Consider the following 21,873-nt stretch of genomic DNA (forward strand, 5'->3'; position numbering starts at 1 on the left):
TGCCATTTCTCTATGTCTGACACACGATCATACACATAGTAAGGTCTGGCAAATTAATATTTTTCTCCTTGGTGAGACCAGTCCGCTTAGTGGAGCTCACAGCGGCTAGCAAAATAAAGGCGCTAATAACAGTTTTGTTCATAACTTCGTCAATAGATAGAGTTGCCTTGAATTTTAAACGCACCATCGTTTGATGCGTTTGTCATGTCTTTAATTTTCGTTTGTTTGTGCCGTATGCGTTCCTATACCATTTATCCGATTGCGATGAAATTTTGGTGATTTGTTATGTTCATGCCCATGAAGGTTACTGAGACGGTATAACTATTTTTCAATAGTTGGAGCACGAATCGTGTCAAAAAGTGTGTTTATTTCATTTTATATAGCGGCACTTTGTCTGTTTTTGTTGTACAAGTGCGCACGCATGACACAATTTATTTATAATAAAAGAGAGACAGAGATAGAGTGATATATATAGAGTGAGATAGAGATAGAGATATAAGTTGAGATAGAGCGAGGTATAGAGAATGAAATGGGTTAGATAAAGAGATATACCTATAGCTGTATAGAGCTATATAGAGACTTATATATAGAATATATAGATATAGTGGGAAGTATATATGTAGATATTAAGAGATAAATAGAGATAGAGAGATACATAGATGTATATAGATGTAGATAGAGATAAATATATATAGAGAGATGGATAGATGATTGGTATATGTGGAACTACTTCAAACATATTACAAAACAAAACTGAATGAGGCATTGCAATGCAGGCCGAGCATTATCTAGATAATGTAATCTTTCCAATATTAGTAACCTCTTATTTTTCAGATTTTTTCTATATTGCTTTATAAAGTATAAATTACATACAGACCAGGTAAATAACTATAAACTGGCAGAACAACGTCTGTTGAGATCTGAAAGTGATATAAATTAATTTTCACGCTTTACATTCAAATTAAGAATACAATTACTAACTACACCTTGTGTTCAGCCCGAGCAACACCGGGTATTGCAGCTAGTTTATAGATAAACCTTTATACAGCAGCAATTTATTTTGCTATCCAATTGCTATAACTATTTGAATTTTACTTCAGAACAGACTGATGCAAAATAGATTTATACCTCCATGGATATGATTCGCGTACCACCATTGTTATTCGGACCATTAAATATTTACTGGTAATTACCTGATAGAACCCGCGCGCCGTGTATTGTACGTTATCTCACCTAGAGAGAAACCTTCTTCGTCTTTCAAAGGTTAAGTGTGCCAAGTTTCATCGCAATCGGATGAATGATTTAGGAACTGTAGAGGTACTTTGGAAAGCACCCATAGAAGTATAATATTGGTTTCACATGATTTATTTTCACTCTCTATGATAAATATATCTTTGCTTTATTATGCAAGTTAATTGCAAACTTTTTCTCTATGAGTATTTCAATTTGTATTATACTTTAATTTTATTACTTTCTCGGAGTAAAATATTATTAATGCCTTGTTTGGTAATGACCAATGAAAAATTACGTTACTACAATTCTGTATTGTCTCTACGATATAACACTTAATAGATTGCAATTCATTGGCAGCTAGATGTGGAATGACACAGAATGTTGAACTGTTTTAAATTTGGAAAGTCTGTTTTTTGTTCGACTTTCGTCCGAGCTAGACTCATAATAGCTAAGCTCCAGAAGATAGAGAAAGTTAAATGGAAAGATCATCGTAAAACTTCAAGATTAAGGTAAAGGAGTTTCAATAGAGATTTAATATATTTTATATGATTTAATTTTTGTCGGCACTACGATGTTTGAGAAGAGGTAGTGACCGTCCTCGACGAATTATACTTCAAGATCGACGTGATACAGGCAACAGTAATTGGCCCTATATTTGAGAGTATATTCAAATCCGACGAAGTAAAAACGAAGAATATCAGTCCCACGACGCGGAAGGAAGGATGCCCGCTACTTAAAGAGACATTGCGGATTAGGAGACCCGAGTTCAGCGCCCACATCACCCAAATGCTGAAGGAAGGATGTCGGTTTTCTAGAGGAGACAACGCGAACCCCGGACGCTGGAGTGCCGCATCCACAAAGACAACGCGGGTCGATCAACGTCTGTTACGAAAAGGAGAGAACCAGAGCCGTGACTAGGGAAAGACCGCGGTGATTGCCATACCAGTAAGACTGAAGGAGACCACCGATACGTAATGTCTTCTCGATCAGTTACAAATCGAGACATGGATCACTGAGGTTTTTCTTCCAACCCCAAATTACTCGAAGTTGCCCAACAAGGAGTCTGTTTTAATAATTGAGTAAAAATTACGACACTAAGTACCTTATTTCACTAACAAGCTAATCAAAAGGAAATTTTGCATAAGTAAATGATGATGTCTTAAGTGCTATGTCGTAGAAAGTCACCACAGTTTGTTTCATTGAGATATTTTCTTATTTAACTGATATTCAGTAAAGGACAATGTTAATGAGCCCATTGAGTCATGACAATAATAATCAGTTCCAAGACCAGAGGATCCCTTTTGCACTGAAGTAAAGACTGAGGCACTAGTTGGCATAAATATTGTTTTTTTTTTAATAACAACAAAATATTGATATTTGAATAACAAGTTGTAATTTATCGTCAAATTTGTTAATCTAACCAAAAAGTATTTACTTTATTGATGTTGAGTTTACTTGAATTAAATTAAAGACTCAAATACCAGAGATATAATTTAATAAATAAAACCAATGATATCACTAACGTATGATATACTGTAATACGTGTAAGGTGAGAATAGTTGTCTTGTGCAATGTAAGTTTAAATGTTAATGTAAATAAGTACATTGTCACCATTGAAACACGAGTTCAGATACTAGTAAAATAATTTTAAACAATTTTTCTTTAATTTCAAGTAACTTTCGCTGCAACACTGTTTAAACACTATGACTCTTAAATTCTATTCATTCATAGATATTGAAATCACTAGTAGAGTTTTGTAAGAGAGTCAAATTACATATCAGAAACACCACTTTTATTATTTTTAATATTTATATTATTACTTAAAGAAACTGATTGCTCCTCTTAGAGGCTTAATATGATATATTTAATATCATTATTTCTATGAATATAAACTATACACAGTTAGTAGTTCCATAGAACGAATGAGGGACAGACAATTAACAAACAAATATTCACTTTTAAATATATGGATAATATATTATTATGTGCTAAGATAATTTAAATATTTTAACTTTATTATGTCACTTAAATTCTAACGTGTTAAGGAAAGATTTGTTTGCTTTCTCTCTTAAAATTTTTATGGGACAAATAAGAGTTTGAATTACTTTATATCACAATTCTTTCAGAATTGTATACGAGTATTATCAAAGCTGGTAGAATGACTCAGTCCATCCTACTAGAACTACAATTCCTTTTTATTGCATACCTGCATTTTTTAAAGGATCATAATCCGGTTTGCCATAATTGAAACAACTTATGTCTATGTACTTTCAAAATAATTTAAGTTTTCCTTGTTTGAAAACGAATACTTTATTAGAAAACATAACTACACCCAACAATTAGCCATTGAAACAGTGTTTTGATTCAATATTCTTCCTGGGATCTTACATATATTAGAAAACATAAGTACACAGAACAATTAGCCATTGAAACAGTTTTTATTGAAGATTCTTCCTGGGATTTAACATAATTTACTTAATTACAGCTGCATAAACCTCATTTCAGATGCAAAGAAAAAATTGTATAAATATACAGAAGTATTTGTGTTATAGAAAACTTAAAATATATGTACTGCATATTTACCACGTCATTTTTCACTTATTTGACGAAACACGTTGACACTCCTTTTCAGTGCAGTAATAATATAGCCAGGATAATTTTTTTTTTACCTACAGACGTTCAGATATATGCTAAAGTAAATTTACGTCTATTCTTGTTATGAAATTGCTGCAACATTAATATTGTACTTCGTTTCACACTATGCAGTAAATGATGACTTTGTTAAGAAAACCGCTACTCTGAAGGTGGCATTAAACAATGGTTCTAAAGAAGACTTTTTTCTAATGGTACCGATTTCCCGAGGTTAATATAAAATAATAATTGACTTAAGTCCCATGGCTCTTCGTATCAAATTAAGAAATAACTTTTCTATTAATATTTTACTGATGTCATACAATTCTCTTGAAAATCAACGTAAATATCAAGTACTTTCAGGAATACTGAAGTAAAGAAAAATGTGTTTCAGCAAAGTTATAAAATTTTAATCTAAAAAATATATTTACACAGAAAAGTGATACTTTAAAAATTAAATGAATAACGCAAGTTTTTTTTACTAGATGGGATTATGAGTGAAATTACATAAAGTGTCTACCATTTAATGTTTTATTTATGGGTTCATAAACGTTTTGCTCCTTTAAATTTGAAAATATAGTATGACACTACCAGCTAAATTGCATTCCTTGAGGTTTTATTTTATCAACCAAAAGTAAAGTTATTTCGAATACATAAATATAAAATATGGTAATGCTTCAAGAATTGGAATTTGTTTACGAAAACATATTTATCCACATAGCTTTGAAAATATTTTTAAAACCTTGGTCAATCGCTTTTTTTCATCAAGAAACAACTACATACATCTTTATCAAGGACATTTTGGTAGCAAACATCAAATCCTTTTCACAGAAATTTCATTGGAATAAAATTTCTTGTTGAATTTTATTTAAATTATCATTATTTAATAACGTAAATTGTAAAAAAATTGTCCAAAAAACCTCAACAGGTACATAGCGGTGCCCCAAGATATACTAAGCTGGGTTGAAAATGCATTCAGTCGCTCTAGCTTCCCTTCCTGATAGGTTAACATTTCAGGAACAACTCTTGACTAAGCGAAGTGGCGAGAAATATGTCGTAAACTTTGCTGGTCGATAGTCCACTTCACGGTATATCCGACAGCCCAACTGAAGTGTAGACGTGTATGTCCAGCACAGGCTCTCGAGCAGCTAGTCTATCTGCAGCTTCCTGAAGGAGCCTTCAGCGCCGAAGAGAGTGTCCTTGACGGCGGACTGGCCCACCCTCTTTGACTCGTCCGTCCTCAGCCCCTCCTCCTCGCCCAGCCAGTCCACGTAGTGCGTGAACAGCATGTTCTTCAGCTCGTCTGGAACAGCAGCAGAACAACTGGTAACCCCTGGTCCGGGGTGTGTTTGTGTTGATGATGTGGCATGATAAGGTTCTACGCTTGCTGGTGTTTCCAGCGCGTTATCGCCTGTGAGCGCAAGACTGTAGACTTGTCATGCATAGGAGAACTACGAGATTTGAGCGGTAACTATAACATTATATGGCGGATCAATAAAGACAAAGGTGTAATGCAAGTCCCTTAAGTGCTTTCAAAAATCTCCACCGAGTGTTTCATTCCTTGAAATTATTTTGAAATTACGGATTAGTCTTTTTCATATTTTAAAAATACATTTAGGAAATGAAATACAGAAATACAACTACTCATCCACTCTCAGCGCTTTTAAAAATGATTTTTTAAACAGATCCTATTCGAATATCTTAAGCAGTTTTAAAATCTGTAGTTTTGCTTAAAGTCTGCACACCGTAGTAGGTGTAAATAAAGTTAATATTTGAACAAAGGACAAAAGTTCCAAAACTGGACGGAAAAAACATGTAAAAGAAATTTAACTAAGCGAAACTACGAAAAAATGCTAATAATAGAAAAATAGAAGATAAATTATTTAGGCTGAATGTAAATGACAATAAAAGTATACTATTTCGGATAAGTCTATGTTGTTTTATGCTTACTAGGCAGAAATATACCTCAGTGCTCTACTATTGTCATCTACAGAGTAGAAGTGAATGGGCAAATCAAAAACACAGTCTTAATCGAAAGAAAGAAATTATTACATATGAAATATTTCCGACCCTATTGAAAATTCCAGCTTTGGTTTTAACAAGCCATTGAAAATAATAAAAAAAAAAAAAAAATACAGTCGAATTGAGAATCTCTTCCTTTTTTGAAGTCGGTTAAAAATTTTAAAAACTATACCTAGTTACAACTGTAGTAGCACAATTAACGATTACTTTTTAAATAACTTGGCAGTGTATGTTACATTGCTGATAAAATTTATTTAATCTTAGTTAAAATATGTAATGAATTTGAAAGAAAATGAATGTCCAAAGCAAGCGGGAAATGTGTTTTCCGCATACATACTTCCAAGCAGCGCGTTATTAAATTTTTTCTATACGGGATACGTGAGAGAAATGTTTTGGTCTCTCAAACAAATATTTGCAATTAAATACCACATCCCAGTGTAAGGGACGAATTTCCTTTTAAACGTAAATTCTGTCGTCAGGAGAGTGAAAGGCACGGTTACACAGTAAGCTGTGAAGAGTTTATTTGGTTACATCATTACCTATCCGCATTAATTACACTAATAAGCCATTTTAACTCATTTTGAGTTATTCCTTTTCTACAAGTACAAAATAATATAAAACTGTCCAAATAACTATGGTTAAAGCATGGATGTAAGAAGTAAGAGAATTGGTGTGTACAATCTTTGCCATGAGAAATTCCCCCACCCCCATTTACATTCTGCGTTACAAAACAAATTTTGGTTATAATCAAGTTTAGCGGTATTTTTTTTGCAGATGTGTTGGTATTATGAAGTAGCTTGGCTTCTGGGTTGCAGCCGCGTAAAAGGCGAATATATCACCGACGTTTCGGTTGACATTACAGTCGCCATCATCAGGGTAGAGCTACCTACTGAGGTTATTACAAGTTCTCCTGCCTTTAATACTCTCACCTGAGAGTAGTGTTTCCTGATTAACTGCAGCTGTGGGCCAATTACATCCTTCTTTTCGTCTAATTGGCCGGTTGGTTTGGCCAATCGGAGCTGGACTTTTGTGATTAGCTGGGGATGCTGGCAAATAAGTGGCCTCTTCTCTTCTGTTTGGCTAGGATGTTTGGCCAACCAGAGGCGACCTGTCTTTTGTTAGAAGCAGAGCTAGGTTTTGAGGTTTACTGAAGAGAGGATCCCATTTTCTGCTTAATTTGTAACCATCTTCTCTATTTATATTTGCTGGGTGTGTTAATATTCCTACTGATTCTCGAATGTATCTTTTATTATATTGTCGGGTGTTGGCTATAGTGTGGAATTGGTCGAAATCAATGCTTTGTCTGGTTTCCAAGGAGTGTTCTGCTACTGCTGATCATAGTTTTAATGTTTATAGTCGCTGATATGTTCTTTAACAGCGCGGGGTTCGCTGGACTGTTGGAGAATTCCGCATGTCTGCGCTAGTGGTACTGTTCAGGTAACAAGGAGCGCTCGTATCTCCGTCTCTCTCGCGCGTGGGACCTCTCTTTATGTTAGGTTTGGGCATTCCCGGGTAAGATAATCTCCCAAGTCCCGTGTTGTTCGAAGACATCAGCTACCTAACTTACTCTTTGCTGCTAGACCTGCCAGACTGGTTTTCAGTGTGAACCGCAACACTTGTGGAAGAGTGTTAAAACTTATATAAGAAGAAAATGGTGTTACTCTCTAGTAGTATAGGAATGTATGTCCTGGCACAGGCGCCAGGCGCTGGTGCCGGGTGCCGGGACAATATCCGATTGCTCTGACGTCACGGCGGCCATCTTGAAATCAAAAATTCCTCAAAATTCCTCAAAATTGACTCATTTCTTGATAAAGTGATCCTGCGAATGCCTTAGGTGACACGTGAATGAAAGGATATAACACCAAATCTCAATCGAAAACATTTTCAACTCAGGTAGCAAGCAAGCTGGGATGTTCTAACCACAGACCAAACGACTGGACAAACAAACATACACATACGTACTCACGCTTACATTACACACACAATATATGCATGAGAACATGTTTTTAAACAAATATACACATTAAAATATACCTACATATATATGCATTTTCATTAAGCTGTTGTAAAATTGTACTAATACGCAAGCAAAAATTTATTTCACGCATAATGTAAATAAAATACACTTTCTGAAATTCTTCCCGGACTTGATGGCCAGATTCTGCCGAACAAATTAATGAATCTGGCTGGATTTCTTCCAAACCACCTGCATTTTCACACAACAATCGCTGAGCAGCTTGGTATGGTTTTCTTGCTTATAAAATGTTTCTTTTAGTTTTTGAATATCGTTTACCATTCCTTAATTTCTGGGAAGCCATTGTTGCAAGAAAAATCAGTGAATGTAAAACGGTACGATATATTTCCGAAGACTGACAAAGCCTGAATCTAAAACCAGCACTTGTTTGTATAAAACTAGCGACCCACGTATTGGCATTTGTACACCACGCGAACGCGACAGTCAGGTAGGCGAAGCCAGCCCAGGGTGGAGGGTAGCTGAGGTCTGGCAACCCTGCGGCTGGCAGCCAGGCTGTTTACCTGCTCGCTCGGGGGGAGGGGGGGGGAGGGGGGTGTTGGTAAGCTAATGCTCAGCCAGACTTCACGGCGCCAAGTGAGTAGCGGGTTGCATTTGATATATTTCGGAATTCCAGGCACCAAGAAAACATGCATTCACCTCTTGATTTTGGATCTGTATTACTATTAAGATTATTACACTTTTTTTTTATAAAAGTATATGGTTATATGTATTTAAAGTTTATATTGATTTTTACTTCAAGTGAATTTTTGCAGTTTTTATATTAACGTGAAATTAGCTGATTTTATGACCGTGCACAAATACTAATGGTCAATTTTCAATATTTTTAAATTATGTCATTAAATAGTTCACGTATATGACTTGCACTATATAAAAACTTAGCAAATTTCATCAAGTATTTTTTGAGACCCGTATTGCAAGAAATGCTACAAAACTTATCTTTGAGCTCGTGTAGATCACAAACTACCAGTTTTAGAGACAATTCTTCACTTATAGAAATTCATTTATATGTAAACATTATTTAAACACTAAAATCACGAATAAAATATTTTCGGTCATACAGCCTTAACCCTTGAGATTATTCATCTGCCAGTTTGTACAATATATACCATGCCACAATAACACGGAATCATGTACACATCAGCTAGGTTTTTGGCTGGAGTTTTGTCTTTCACAGATGTCAGAGACACCTCAATCTTGTTTATAGGTTTGAGAATTGTATGAATTTCATGCTTCCTAATAATTCTTGCCTCTTGGTCTGAAATTCTTTTGAGGTAAGGAATTAAATATTAATTAGTAAGATGCTCTTTCTTTTGCTGTTGAGGTGGCTTCATGGCTTTCCTAATTTATGATTTTGAATAGCTATTTGCTTGAAGAGCACTTGTTAGATATTTATTTTCTTTCTCAATATTGTCTTATTCGCAAATGGCTCTAGCTCTGGTTAACCAAAGTTGAGATAACTATTCTCTTCTAAGGTGGAGGCTGGTGTGAACTCGTCTCTAGATACCTGTCTGTGTGGGTTGGTTTCTGTAAACACTGTGGCCGATGTGGTTATCCTCTCCTCTTGTGACAAAGACATCCAGAAAAGGCAATTTTCATTTCACTTCCACATACATGAGGAAATATATATTAGGGTGGATGCTGTTCAGGTGTTTCACAAAGTCTTGGAGCTTATCTTTACAATGACTCCAAATCACAAAGGTGCCATCTATATACCAGCGCCAGCACTTGGGTTTAAGCTGGCTGGTACTTATTGCTTTCTCCTCAAATTCGGCCATTAAAATGTTGGCTAAGAGAGGAGACTATTAAAGGCAGAATAACTTGTAATAACTTTTAAGGTAACTCTACCCTGAAGATGGCGACTGCAACGTCCACCGAAAGTTGATGATGTATTCGCCTTGGAAGCGGCCACAACCCAGAAGCCAAGCTACTTCAGACCATGACCTTAAAGTCCTGCGATCTTTATTAGAGTTGGTTTTATGTTTGTTACCAATATTCACTACATTATGGCATTTTTCAATTATTCCTAGCGAGTTCTTTTCAAGCTACTAAAATTTTTTGAAGCATATTAGCCTGTATACAGTTACAATTTGTATTGCTATCCAATTGCTAACCAGTCCAATTCAACTTCATATAAGAGACACACTGCATAGACTTATATCTCTTAGGGTTTAAGTTTGTCCTCGTCTTATCTGTGCTGATACTTAACCATTCAACAACAACAAGTGCAGATTTCATCCTCGATATTATATTATTATGTTACTTTTAACATTGTTCCCACTTGAAACATAATATCATTTATGCCGAGACACGCCCGCCACCAAAGTACAATAAAGAGGGAAGCGTGTAAAACGTAAGCAGGTTTACATTTGAAATAACTTTAGAATCATTTACAATAACTGAAGATGGAAATCGCATGTGAAAAAGCGAACATTTACGGTATTTTAAGTACATAAATGAAACATGCTTATGGAATTAGGTATAAACAAGTGCTATCCGTGTTAAATGTATCTCGTTACCCAGCCAAGTACAAGCGCTTGACCCCCCCCCCCCCTACTTTACGCGCGAGGAGACGCAACCTGCCACTCCCACTTGTATTTTACGTTGCCTATCACACGGCGTGTGCTGAGGCCTGTTCTCGAATCAGCCGATTGCTAACCACAATATATGCAACCTGCAATATCAGCGTGGGTTGCGAGTTTGCAGTAATATTAGGCGTTTGTTAAAGTTGTCTCTGCTTAGCGGGTCACACTTCCAATCTGCGTTTAAGGCGCTGAAACACTGGCGCGTTGTGTCGTAAACTGTTGAGGATACTATTGAGGTTACGAGTCCCCTTCCCCCAAAACTGTCTCTTAAAAGACTCTTAGAAGAAAGTTATTTCAAATTATGTTATTCTTTTATCAATTTGACACGAATTTTTGTTGATACTCAATTTAGTAAAATTTTAATGGTATTAATTTTCAATTTTTTGATTTGTGAGGTTGGCAAGTTAAATGAAGTTGGAAATGATAAAAAAATATTTTTATATTTGTATTTTAATTTTATTTTAATATGGTTTATAATATTAATGGTTAAAATATGTTAAGTAATTTAAGTCTACGAAAAAAAATTATAAGGATTTTTTGAGACCTACTTAAAGACTTTTTTATAACCTAGCAAAGTAGTTTCGCTAATAGCCACTAGAGGGGGTGAAGAGAGGGGAACTGACGTGATTGGTGTATCAGCTGTACGTGAACAGCCAACTAATTGTGTGTGTGTGTGTACATTCAAAATACAGCAAAGCGAGTTATATTTGATTTGGTGAATAAAGTTAACATGATAAAGTTCAACACTCCTGTCTGATTACTTGCATTCATAAACTTTGTTTAGGACCTTCCAACACGTTGTTTCCGAGAACATCCCCTTGTTGGTACAGGCATTTGATTTTAAGGGGATTTTTCAAGTTTTGTTAATTTTAATTAATAACATTCTTGCCCAGTGCTGTACCACAAGAGATGCAACACTAGACGGCAGTTTCTAATAACGAGCGAGATAAGTGCTTTGACATACCATCCATTGGCAGTCTACCAGCAAAAAAATATTTATTTACATAGCTTAAGAAATAATCATACAACACCGTTTAACACTACTGACCTTTACAAGTAATTAAAATAATACGTACTTAAAAGAACACCATTTTCTTGCGAATATGGCCCGTGGTGCGGTGCATAACAATAATTTAAAATCCCATTGTGTTGCACTCTGCCCAAATACTCCCTGACTAAATGCCAGCAAGTCGGATGGCGTCAGGCGCAGGCGGGTCCCTACCGTCGCTACCCGCCTATCCCTGCAGCATGGCGGGGTTCAACCTGAGCCGCACGCCGCCACGTGGAGTCCACTCAAGGGAACGAGTTCTCTGCACCGTCCGTAACTTTTTACCGTCAGAAATCGTTTCACAACAATGTTTCACGAAAACGTTGCATTAAAATTCGGCCTTGGAATTTTACTTCCATCCCGCCCAAAGACGTTTCACTTTAAAAATCATTACTAATAACACAAATAAATATCGATATTGCATGCTGAGCATTTTTTACATGAACTACCACTGAAATTACATGAGAAAAATGTATGATTTTATTTTGTACTTTATAGTTATATTTTGTAAATTATTATGTGGCGAAGTACTCTTTAATGGATGAGTTATACTGATAAAAAATTATTTAATTTAACTTTCTTAGCATGCTCTAAAGAACTGGATTTTATTTTCTCTTTACTTTAAATACTTGGTATCGAATCGCAAGTCTAGTAATATGGCCATCCAACAGGCATGCTTGTAATGCCCATGCGGCATCGCCCTGGCTCGTGTGCAGGTGGTACACTCACTGTAAATGCTCGCTGAGGAGCCAGCCTTGCCGCCATACTCCTCCGGCAGGATGTCCAGGGGCAAGTGCTCGCCCAGGTTGTCCACTGCAGCATGGAAGTGCAGCTGCCAACCACATAAAACATTTTACTGATCATGCTACAAAACGCCTACGTCATCATCATGTAATCTGAGTCGTTATCCTTATGGCTGATTAATTATTCCAGTGGCCTAGTTGCAACTTCTGACTGGGCTTATCTATTTGAGGCGATATTCAGCTTCTCTGAGCGAAATATGCAGGGTTTGGTGGTAAATAGTTCAATCTGGTTCAACTACCCACTTTCTGTTCTAGCGCTAGGTCGTTTCCCGAAAATCGTTCCTTGGACCTTCGATCTGCTTCTGGTATTGGTTCAGTGTTAATATGGAGGACTCGGGACTGATTGGAGACGCTTCAACAAAAAAGTATCGAATACAATTTCCTTGCCATTAAACCTGCTATTGTTTTATGGATTTATCACTAAATTTATTACGACAGCTCTCTTGCTTATTATGTTTAGTTTCCAATTTTCTTAGCAGATATTTACAAAATACTGTCTCACACGCAGAAATAAATTACTGTACTTTCACAAAATATTCCTTTGAAAACCAGTTGCCAACAAATAGTTTGTAATAATGCAAGAAAGATATTGTTACATTGTACAACTCTAATTAATTTGAGTAAAATAGCGAATTATTTAATAAGCATACTAATGAATTTCTTGCTCATTTGACCAAATGTGTCCATATTAGTACATGTATAAATCAGCAATGGGCGCTGTGATAGGTCAAAGTTTCCCAACACGCTGTGATTAAGTAAAGGTTTTACAATCCTTTCCACAGCTCGAAGGTTGAATTACCAACACAACTAGCGTAGATGCAAACTGATATTCGTGGGAATGACAGGGTCTCTAGCTCAGAACTCTCAACTGTCAGGCTGTTGACGACCGGGTCCAAGGTTATTCCAGACGAGATGATGGATGACGAAGGAACGACGGACGCTGCTGTGCGAAGCACAAGGTCGCGGGAAACAGGTTCCAGGGAGGGCAGTTCCTCGGCGTTGTTTTATTACCGAGCCCCGAGAGCGCGCGGACCTCACAGGGAACATACTTACAACCTGGGTGGAGCTGGTCAAGGGTGTGCTTACCAGTACCTCACATGTCTGCCTCGCTGCAAGCATTTTCCAGGGAAGATTCAGGAAACCACAGAACGGGTCTAATGTCATCTTGGGAAAACGTAAAAACGTTGGGTTTTTTCAGCAGAAATCATTTCTCAAGTGCGAATAACCACCGCACATAAAGGATTACATTAAACAAAAGAACTATAAAATACCCATAAAGATTGTCTTTATTACTTCTAAGGCAGTCAAGTATTTTATGAACCAAAATACGGAAATTTTTCTTGGAAATAGTTAAAAGGGAATGTTTTTATGCTTGAAATACGTCAGGTAGGCAATTACTGAGGTTAATTACTGTGGAACCAGACACCTCGGTAACTCCAGCGGCGCGGTGAGGCAGGGACTGCTGATGCCCACGCACCGAGCCACGCTGGTCTGTCGTCGCATCGTCACTCACGTTTGGGGGCGGGATGAGCCCAGCTCGGCCAGCGAGACGGTAGCAATTGGCCGGGTTTGTGACACGTCAAGTGAGACACGTAATTCTTACATAGGTTAAATGTTCGTGCTGGCGGCATTTACCTCGGATATTCTTGTTCTATGCAAACGAGCAACACTGAATTCGCCTTCACATTTTCACGTGGTCGACATATGGTGGGCAAGTGTCGTTGAGGCATTACAAATGTTGACTTTTCATGTGTGGCGGAATGATTCACAACGGACAAAATAGTAAAAATTCAAGCAGGTATTCCAAAAGAGCTAAATTAACTAAGGACTACCTATGTCAAACACAGTTTTAAATGAAGGTCCAGGTCTTCAGTGAGATGGTCATGGTGACCGTGGTGTGATGGTCATGGTGATGGTGGTATGATGGTCGTGTGTGCGTGAACTCGGAGGAGATGATAGTTCGTGATCGTACTGGCGCAGGTGTGTTCACGGAGGAGGCTGGACATGAGGCTCGTGACGTAGAGCGTGCGTTGGCAACAATCCACGTGTTGCTTACACGTCGCCGCTGCACGAGTTTGCAATGTCCGCGCAGACAACAGAGCTCGCTGAACAATCATGTTATTCTCTCAGGAAACATGCCACTAACTTCATATCAGATAATAATGTTCAAAATCTTTTTGAAAAATGATTTTATAAACTCTAGAATTGAATTATTCTAAATATTTTTTAAAACTATTTGACAGTTATTTGAAGCCATTCTTCCCGATGAAATGTAACCTAGGATTCCTACTAACTCTTAAACTCTGGTGATGAAACAGTTCCTTGCATAACCACAATTACTTTTGATGAGATTCTAAGTTTATACATATTATAAGTTTATACATAAACTCCAACTCACTACATATAATTGTAAGCATTATCGGCATGACTTATGTTTAGATATACGTACCAGCCTCGCCAAGTCTTCCTTCAGGAAAGGCTTGCAAAGCGTCATGACCTTCTCTATTATCGTCCCAGTGTTGACGACGTGGACTCCCTTCAGTCTGACAGGCATGCATTCCTGAAACAATCATGCAAGGCTTGGCATGCATTCCTGAAACAATCATACACGGCTTGGTTTACCCTGTTCGTTGGGATGTTGTGTTTCCCCGTCATTGGTTTTGTTTTATATGAATCTGATTCACTATATTAGCATTGCTTATTACTATATGTTGGTAACTTTTGCGACATACATGGTATCTGCTGTTATAAAAGTCAGGCAGATATCAATATTTTAAATTTTAAATACCTAATTATCCACAAGCCATCCATCACAAATTATATAATGTAATTTTACAGTTGGTAATGCTTACAAATTAACTTACATTTTAACTATTTCAAAAACATAAATTCATGAATAACAGGAAATAAAAAAAAACAAAATGGCGAATGAATCAAAGCCATAATACTATTAAAAAGTCCGGAATAAAAGGTTAGCAAAGTAGAAAAAAACATGATTAATTTACAAATGTACCACCAAAAATTCAAATTAGAGGTTTTACAATTACTTAATGACAATAATACTAGTAACGATGAAATAACTAGGCAAAAAAATATCTAAGATTGCCTTTAATCACTTTAGGAGATAAATAAACATGACGTGACAAAGGACTTAGCAGAATGATTCCCCTGGGTTTTAATCACGGTACAGATATATGTTTGTAGCTAAAACTGCTTCACACAGACCTGAATTAATTTTTGGGACCTAAAAGTAGAACGCTAAAATTTGTCACAGAGAACAAAATCTGGCGGTTATATGTATATATATATATATATCTGAAACATTGAAACATTAATATATTTATTATATTTTCCACAAAACTAAGGAATGATAATTTCAGCATTTATAAAATCAGACGAATAAAGCCAAGAGATAAGTAGATGAATGTAAGCAGCAAACGAGGAATTTCACAGAAAAAATAAAGTCAGAAAAAACAGTCAACAAACCAGAAAACTCACAATAAAAAGGACGAATAAAGATGATAAAATTGAATAAAATAACTAAGACAGTACATAAAAAATAAGGAGGGGACCTGTACGCACAACTCAAAAACCGAGATACATATGCATTTTGTGTCTGGTTGTGTTTTACGTTTCTTTGCTGAGTATCAAAACAAGCTAGTTGAGTAACCGACGTATGAAGGGTGCGCGAGAGAACAAACACTCTCTCTCATAATAGCTGAACTAGGTAGCGCCGATACTTGTTAGGAGAGTGGCACTAAGGCCCGAATTCAGAGTTGACCTTCGAAAGCGCATCCAACTCTCATTCATCTGGCAGACTCTCCACCTCTCATACTTCAAAAACGCCTTTCGAATGACTGCCAGCTGAAAGCTTGTTCCCATCCACTTTCAGTGAAGATCTGGCAACATGGCACACAAATTTTCTTAGATCAAGTACTTGGAGTGTGTGTGGAAAAGCGCCCTATTTCATTTCGATTGTATTTTGTTTGCTCTCCCACTGAAAATAATATTTTGTTTGGATTGGGTTAGGGTTACCAGACACTGATAATAAAAAAGTATGACATTCATCTCGCAAAAGGAGGACATTTCACTAAAAAGGACAATATATATATATATTAAAAAAGCCATGAATTAATTACAATGGAGTACGATATTTTAAAATGTTTTGGCATTTAATACAGTTTCAGTATAAAGAATCAAACAAACTACGCATATACAGCATATTAAAAACACGTGCTTCTGCATGTGCTGCTACCTGTCAAGCTGTCATAGTACTACTTACTAGTGGGATGACTCTGCGGACAGCGCGCGCTTTGCCCAGAGTGTAACTGCAGGAATTATCTCACGTTATAAAAAAGCCGGAAATTTTGGAGCATTAAGGAAAATCCGGCCGGACGCAAAAAAATACATAAAAAGGAGGACATGTTCTCCTTTTGCCGGACGTCTGGTAACCCTACACGAGGTTGAGAAATTTTCTTAAGATGGATACGTTGCCTAAAATTATAGTGTTTTCTCCAGATGAAAAAGCGATTATTTTTGATCTCGTGAGAAAGCACAAAACCGTAATCGAAAACAAAACAAAAAAAAAAAACAGATGCAGTTTCTTACAGAGAAAAAAAATTGTGTTTCGAACTCTTGATCCCGACAAAAATCAAAAACTGGATTTTCATTTTTAAGATCATAAAAAAATTCAAAAACCTCGTCAATGTGATTTGGAAATTCATCCAAATCTTCTGCCATCGCTACAAAACACGTGTCTGATGCACACTTTGCGGGCGAAACTATTTCTTTGAAAACGCATATTTAATTCCAAAACATATTTTACATATCTGCCATATGACAAAAATGTTTTAAACAATTACAATCATACGCGAACACGTTTTTATGTGGGAATTATATATTAAAACCATCAACTGCTCCGCCGATTTTCAACTGAACAGGCATTCGAATGAGCTTCAGACCACATTCACTTTCAAGTGGTTGGCTCTCCTTATCCAGCAGTCAACCAACCACTGAAAAACGTCTCTGCCGAGCAGCTTCAATTGAAAAGCCTTTCGGTGTGTGGATAACCGTCGAAAGAGCTCTCTGAATTCGGCCCTAAGCCTCGTGGGTCGTCCTCTGGCCAGCCCCAAGATACACACAGGCTAGAGGCGACTGTACCTACAGTCAGAGACTAACCGCGTGCCTGTCCGATAACACACGTAATATTCATGTACAATTACAGATATTTGTGAATTGTACATTTACATGAAAACAACTGTATCACTACAAAGTAGGTAGTGTTCGCAGTAATACTGGGTTTGGATTCTTACCCGGGCATTTATGGTTTGTGTTGTCCCAGTACCTCCAATAGTTAAAGTTATTTGTAAAACGTTCCCTGAATATCTTTCCAGTGTTAAATGTGCACCTAAAAAACATTAAAAAACAAAACAAATTCAAATTACTGAATATTCGATCATCTTTGTCATGGTTTAAAAAAATTAGCTTTAATGAAACATCAATTGATATATAAAATTATGCGCCAGTCTTTGTGCAGGTACGAAATTCTCAGTATTATTTCGAAAAAAAAGTATATTATATATGCCAAAATAACCATGGCCATGTGTTGCACAAAGTTACAAAATCTTTCTTTTAGTATTACAAACTACTTCCAGGCATCTAGTTCCCAAAGGAATCTTTTAGAAAAATGGAGACACTGTTTTTTTCTGTGCACGAGACACCACGTGTCTGTCCGCACCGAAAGTTGATCAGCAGGCGGTAATTGTTTGTGCTTTATGTACGTTTTTTGAACATACCATCGTTCCCGACCATTGAACTAGCTTGGTAAATTGCTTGATCATGCTTACGAAGTAATAAATTAACAGTATCAGACACAAAGTTGGGAAATAATGCAAATTATATCAGTGAATGCATTATGTTAGTTTGGGTGATGCAAGGTGAGCTGTTACAGAAGCCTAGACTGCTACGGCTTCTTCTAGGTCCACCTGTCAGTGTGTTAGTGTCACTAGTATTGAGATTTTATAATATATGTGTACCAAATTTTAATTTTGCAAATATCTTTTTAACACCCTCTCCCCTTGTAAAGGCAAAAATTCCTGCATCTGACACTGAAAATGAACCCAATAGCACCCAGAAGCATGTTGTGAGCATACCGGCTCCAGCGGCGAAACTAAACCTCATCTTGAGTTACCGTCAGACTATACCTCACAATACAGACCAGTTTATTGCGCTAAAACCCGTTTTAAAATTTGTTTCATCGTCTTATATCCGCATTTGATCACCAGAAATATTCCCTTTATAAAATAACTTTTTTTTTTCAATGTCCCTAGTATACTACTGAGATTAAAAAAGTGATCTGAATATCCCATTTCCCCAAATTTCAATTCCACGAGCGCATGTGTCACTGCCAGGGACATGCACCCACCAGTCTCAAGGGCGAACATGAGCTGAGTGCTAGCTTGTACATCGACCTTGTGGTCATCCATGCTCTTACAGTGCCCGTTGGTCTCGTATAATGGACCCTTTCTGGCATCGAATCCATGACCTCTGTCTTCAAACAACGCCGTCCAGTTAGGCTGAAATTTTTTTATGAGCTTATGTGAGTAAAACAGAATTCTCGGTGGTCATGATGTATGAGCTTTACGCACTGAGGTGACGGTCAGGAATTAGGTCCCAAGTACAGCTCGACTCAATTTATGAGAAATGACAAGAGTTTCGAATCCTACTTTTACCTTAGAAAATGTGTTACCTTAAGGCTCCTACCTACCTGGACACACACGGAGTGTAGAGCTTCAGGATAAACCCCGCGATTAGAAAACTGCCAGAGAAGAAAGGTGTCTGTGTACGAAAAACTTTAAGAATACGCTGAGGCAGGATAATTAGTTCTGTTCCCGTATTTTGTTTTTAAACTGTGATTTTAGATCAGTGAATATGACTAAAACACGTGTTTTTGAAGTAATTTTTTGGCATGGAACATCTCGTAGATATCCTTGAAAGCACTCAAGGGCCCCGCATTAGACACTATCTTCATTTCTTCGCCATATAATTGCATTGTGACTGCTAAGGTCTGATAGCTGTTCCGTGCACGACGAGAAGACTGCGCCAGGCACAGCCTTGTACTTAGAGGTCACACCGCGCTAGAAGCACCAGCGAGCATCGCACTTATTCCGCCTCAATGACACAAATACACGCCTTACTAGCGGCCCCTGGACCTCAGTACATTAACACGCCACCCAACAAAGAATAAAAATTGTGCTTCGCAGTACGAATGTTTCATTATAGTTGTTATATCAAGGAGATCATATATATATATATATATATATATATATATATATATATATATATTTTGTCTGTGGCAAAGAGGCACGGAGAGATTTATGAAGACGTATAAAACCAGGAAAGCTACTGGACATAGTGCGTTTGGCTTCACATAGCATTTATGAACCGTCATACGAAGTATAGTTTATTTACTAAGCGTTTTAGTGATTCTTTGTGTAGTTTACATCCAAAACAAATATTTAAGAAGTTTCTATGTTAACTATTTCAGACAACATGGAAATACCATAATTAAATACACATAAATAACATTTTGTGTCGCACCTGAAAATACCATAACTATAGGTTTCATAACTGTATATTGGTCTGGTGTATTAATCGTAGTGGTAATGGATTATATTGATAAACCGCTTCAACACCATTATGCTATAACCCAGCCTTGCTCCGGTGTCTAAATAGACTATTAGGTCAAAGTAGGTAGGTCCCTTAACAAGAGCCGTAAAGTTTAAGTGTTTATAGATGCAGACTGTTGCTGAGCTGCGTGGCCAGCATCTATGATGTTACAAATACGTAGCAAAAGCATAAGCACCAAAATTAAAATTTAATTCTTTTTTTGAACACACTACAATGTTGAAAAATTATGCTACAACTCAACTATTTACACGTAAGAAAGACTTAATGAATGAACTAGTCTGAAACCTTACCTAAACATTTTAAGGATGCTATATCGCACATATAAAGGTTCAAGAATTAATTATGTTCTTCATGCACGTTAAAATCATTTTATCAGCTCACAATATACATTTGTTTTCATACTTTTATGGAATACATTCTTTTATTTTAATTTCATGTTTCAAAAACGGAAATTACGTGAAACGCCATACAAATAAAAAAACCACACAAACATCGATATTCATACTTTCATAGAATACATCCTATTACTTTGCATTTACTTTTCACAGACGGAAAAATTCTTTAAAAAAACTATGGATACTAAAAAAATAATATTTATGTTAAAAATACTTCAAAATTACTTATTTTTGGCTTCGATTTTACCAATGCATGAGTCGAAGATTTCATTCTCATCTGTGTTTTTTTAAAAAAAAAAATTATGTTAAAATTGTTAATTTTAAGTTTAATGAAGAATAGTTTTAAGTTGTCTGTATATTTGGAATGAGTTAATTAATTTTTAAAATACATTTCTGTCATGTTTTTTATTAAAAAAATATTTGAATTGTGACATGAATAACAAGTAGTTTAATATGCGTGAATCATGATTCAATACTTGCTAGTAGTAGAGGAATGGCTAACCTACCCAGGTTCCAGGTTGTGGAGCCTGTGACGCGGAACAAAATCTTGGATTGTGACTATCTTAGAAGATCTTGACCTTTACACTAGCAGCCAATTTGTACCTCCATTTTGTATTACAGCCATTTTGAATTGCCGCCATTTTGAATTCTATAACTTTCCGCAATATTGAAATCGAATGCCCACTCCCAAGCGTTGCACGTTTCGTAACGACCACTATCTTGAAAATATGTACGTTTTTAAATTTGAAAATAAGAAAAAAATTAAAGGTCTTAAACAAATTATTTAAATTTTAATAATGAATTATCTAGCTATCTTGAATTTTAAATTGTTGCACTTTCCGTTACGGTTGCCATCTGGAAAATCTGTACATTTAATGCTAGAAAAAAACGAAAAATTTAAAAATTCATAAAAAATTAATTAAAATTTTAGTAAAAAAACGTACCTTTTTTATGAAGTCCTTGGGTTCGAACAAGACAAAATCATTCGATTAATAATGACGATGTATCCTTCTTCCACGGAAGCCCCTAGCAGATTGACCACCCACCACTATGTTAAGGAATATATTATGTCATTCAGTGTGAGATCATGGCGGCCATCTTGAATTGTCCATTTACTTTTTATCTGTCAGAGGGAACTGCCACAATGTTCGTTTAGTTTTTACCCACTAGACTGCAGTATTATTTATAACCTTGACATACGCCATTTTGTCGGTCGTCCAAACGCTATCATGAAATTAAATATGGATATAGTAGTTCGGAGAATATTCCAAAAATCATCAAATAAATAACTTATTTTAGCAATGATTGATTTTATTGCAAAAAGGTTTTAGCTTGATCCTTGACTGATGAAAAAATATAATTTAATTAAATTTTTTTTCGACAAATATAACAAAACTGCCAAGAAAATTTATTACATAATTTTTACTTCATTAAA

The 21,873-nt window shown here is 36.3% G+C and overlaps 1 protein-coding gene across 1 annotated transcript in view; it reads right to left on the reverse strand.

The window, feature by feature from the left end:
* Positions 1 to 3,390: 3,390 nt before the first annotated feature.
* Positions 3,391 to 21,873, reverse strand: part of LOC134531195 (alpha-tocopherol transfer protein-like) — a 213,039-nt gene continuing 194,556 nt past the window's right edge. The window contains exons 5-7 of the mRNA XM_063366839.1: positions 14,804 to 14,914; positions 12,281 to 12,383; positions 3,391 to 5,167 (exon numbers count right to left, since the gene is read on the reverse strand). Coding sequence (XP_063222909.1) covers positions 5,013 to 5,167; positions 12,281 to 12,383; positions 14,804 to 14,914 — 369 coding nt within the window. The 3' untranslated portion in view covers positions 3,391 to 5,012. The remainder of the gene's footprint in view (positions 5,168 to 12,280; positions 12,384 to 14,803; positions 14,915 to 21,873) is intronic.

Source organism: Bacillus rossius, chromosome 3 (assembly GCF_032445375.1).
Source record: "Bacillus rossius redtenbacheri isolate Brsri chromosome 3, Brsri_v3, whole genome shotgun sequence".
In the NCBI taxonomy this organism is placed as follows: Eukaryota; Metazoa; Arthropoda; class Insecta; order Phasmatodea; family Bacillidae; genus Bacillus; species Bacillus rossius.